The sequence below is a fragment of the Macrotis lagotis genome, chromosome 3, assembly GCF_037893015.1.
Source record: "Macrotis lagotis isolate mMagLag1 chromosome 3, bilby.v1.9.chrom.fasta, whole genome shotgun sequence".
NCBI classification, from domain to species: Eukaryota; Metazoa; Chordata; class Mammalia; order Peramelemorphia; family Peramelidae; genus Macrotis; species Macrotis lagotis.
The window spans coordinates 12,950,021-12,952,921 of NC_133660.1; the positions used below are offsets into that span (position 1 = coordinate 12,950,021).

At 38.4% G+C, this 2,901-nt stretch overlaps 1 protein-coding gene across 1 annotated transcript; it reads left to right on the plus strand.

The window, feature by feature from the left end:
• The first annotated feature begins 400 nt into the window (after nt 1-400).
• On the plus strand, nt 401-2,043 carry LOC141515967 (uncharacterized). Its single transcript, XM_074227350.1, has one exon. The coding sequence runs from the start codon at nt 418-420 to the stop codon at nt 2,041-2,043; it is 1,626 nt and encodes a 541-aa protein (XP_074083451.1). The 5' UTR covers nt 401-417.
• The last annotated feature ends 858 nt before the right edge of the window (nt 2,044-2,901 follow it).

Here is a 2,901-nt window from a genome sequence, read left to right on the forward strand (position 1 = left end):
TCCTGTCCAATGACATCAGATTTTACGAATGAAGAAAATGCAGGCAGATGAATAGCAGGTAGATCAAGTGACTTGCCCACAATTACTGAAGTCATGGCCTTAGATTTCACATCCAACTACTGTTAATCACAATTTGACTCTCTCTTTTGTTTCTGCCAAACTCCCTCAGAGTTCCTCTGGGGGCACAAAATTTGAAAGGCCTATTGAGGAATCCTAAGAGTGAAGATCCTTCAGGTTTAAACAAAGTAAAAATGTCACAAATAGCAACTTTTAAAACATAAGCTGACATTGTATCAGATTAATCGATGCATTCCAATTTTCATAATTTTATGATAGTGTTGCTGCTTTATTTACACTTTTTTCCCCTTTGCCATTTCATAGCAGGTAGAAAACAATGGGAGCAACAACAGCAATGATATGGAAACCACTAAAGAAGCTGAGAAAATAAAGAATGCTCTTAGAAGTAAAGGAGATGACATTATTTCTGACAAAGGATCTCATGATGCAACAGGAAAGGTTGACAATGAACCTCTTGGAAACAACCTGAAAACAAAACTTGGAGGCAAAGTTGGACCCAGCAACACTGGCAGTGAAAGCAGTAGCGATGGATATGATGAGAGCTATGATTTTGACAATGAATCTATGCAAGGAGATGACCCCAATAACGGTAATGATGATGCCAAGTCTGAAAGTGAGGATATCAGTAATAGTGAGGGCAATGATTCTAATGAACCTGATGAATCAACAAGTGATAGCAATGGTAGTGACTCACCAGAAGGAGGAGATGAGGATAGTGATAGTGTTTCAGACACTGAAGATGATGATAGTGACAGTACTCAGAATGGCAGCGATAGTGGTGATGACAGTGAGGGAAACATTTCAAATGGCAATGACAGTGACAGTAAATCTGAGAGTGATAGTGGTGATAGTGATAGCAAATCTGAAAGCAGTGATAGTAGTGACAGTAGTGATAGCAGTGATAGTAGTGACAGTGATAGCAAATCTGATAGTAGTGGCAGTAGTGACAGCAGTGATAGTAGTGACAGTAGTGATAGTAGTGACAGTGATAGCAAATCTGATAGCAGTGACAGCAGTGACAGTAGTGACAGTAGTGACAGCAGTGATAGTAGCGACAGCAGTGATAGTAGTGATAGCAGTGACAGTAGTGACAGTGATAGCAAATCTGATAGCAGTGACAGCAGTGATAGTAGTGACAGTAGTGACAGCAGTGATAGTAGTGACAGTAGTGACAGCAGTGATAGTAGTGACAGTGATAGAAAATCTGATAGTAATAACAGTAGTGACAGCAGTGATAGCAGTGATAGTGATAGCAAATCTGATAGTAGTGACAGTAGTGACAGCAGTGATAGCAGTGACAGTGATAGCAAATCTGATAGTAGTGACAGCAGTGATAGTAGTGACAGTAGTGACAGCAGTGATAGTGATAACAAATCTGATAGCAGTGACAATAGTGACAGCAGTGATAGTGATAGTAAATCTGATAGTAGTGACAGTAGTGACAGTAGTGATAGTGATAGCAAATCTGATAACAGTGACAGTAGTGACAGCAGTGATAGTGATAGCAAATCTGATAACAGTGACAGTAGTGACAGCAGTGATAGTGATAGCAAATCTGACAGTAGTGACAGCAGTGACAGTAACGATAGCAGTGATAGCAGTGATAGTAGTGACAGCAGTGACAGTAGTGACAGCAGTGACAGTAGTGACAGCAGTGATAGTAGTGACAGTAGTGACAGCAGTGATAGTAGTGAAAGTGATAGCAAATCTGACAGCAGTGACAGCAGTGATGGTGATAGCAAATCTGAGAGCAGTGACAGCAGTGATAGTAGTGACAGCAGTGACAGCAGTGAAAGTGATAGCAAATCTGATAGCAGTGACAGCAGTGAAAGTCACAGTAATGAAAACAACCATCAAGGCAAATCTAAAAATAATAGAAATCATGGAAAGGACAGTGACAGTGACAGTGACAGTGACAGTGATAGTGAAGGCAGTGATAGTAACCATCTAACAAGTGATGATTAATTAGAACACAGGTCAGGAAGTGGAAAGTTCTTCCTGTGAGAAGTTCAAGTAATGTCTAAGAAGAAAGAATTTCTGTAACCAATGTGAAAATGAAATGAAAGTCAAGCATCTCCTCAGACACAACTGTAGACATTGGCAAGCTGTCAGATTTGGAGCCAAAGAAAAGCTCATCCAGCTATATTCTGATATATATCAGATACATTGATCTGTATGCATTTTAAGTTAGTAGGTGAAAATGTTACATAAATATAGATGTGTTTAACTGTATTGACATTTCTTTGTGCTTTAAACTTAAGTTCAAATGAAAAGTAAAATGTGAAACAACAGTGGAACAATACTGGTTAGGTTGACCATGCCTAAAAGGTTGAATCTTCACTGACTTGCCAAAAGGCAAGCTTGACTTCATGAATTAAATGCTCTAAAAGTTTTATAGAATGCTTTCCATAAGCAATAGCAAAGAGTTACTAACAAGTATGTGGCATTGTCATAGAAAACATGGATTCTGGGGGGCTGCACTCAGAGTTAATGAAGAATTGTTTGATGATCTTTAGCTCTGATAGTGACACCATTATTTGATATAATAAGAGCCTTCATTATTAAAGGAAAATGGAGCAAGGATTAATATCTATAAAGGATATATACAATGTGGATTATAGAGAATTACTTTGACAGGTGCTTTTGATTCTAAATATTGACAAAATTGAAGAAATCTGTTGAAAAAGAAAATTATAGCTGCAAACCACCATAAATTTAGCCTAATGTCCCTAAAGTAGACTTGATCAAGTATCTTCTATGATGCCTTGCTCATGGAGCTCAGTACTGGATTGGACTCAGGGAGACTCACATTCTAAATCTAGT

Coding starts and splice junctions, on each gene's coding strand:
- LOC141515967 (XM_074227350.1), top strand. CDS start 418: ATGGAAACCACTAAAGAAGCTGAGAAAATAAAGAATGCTCTTAGAAGT.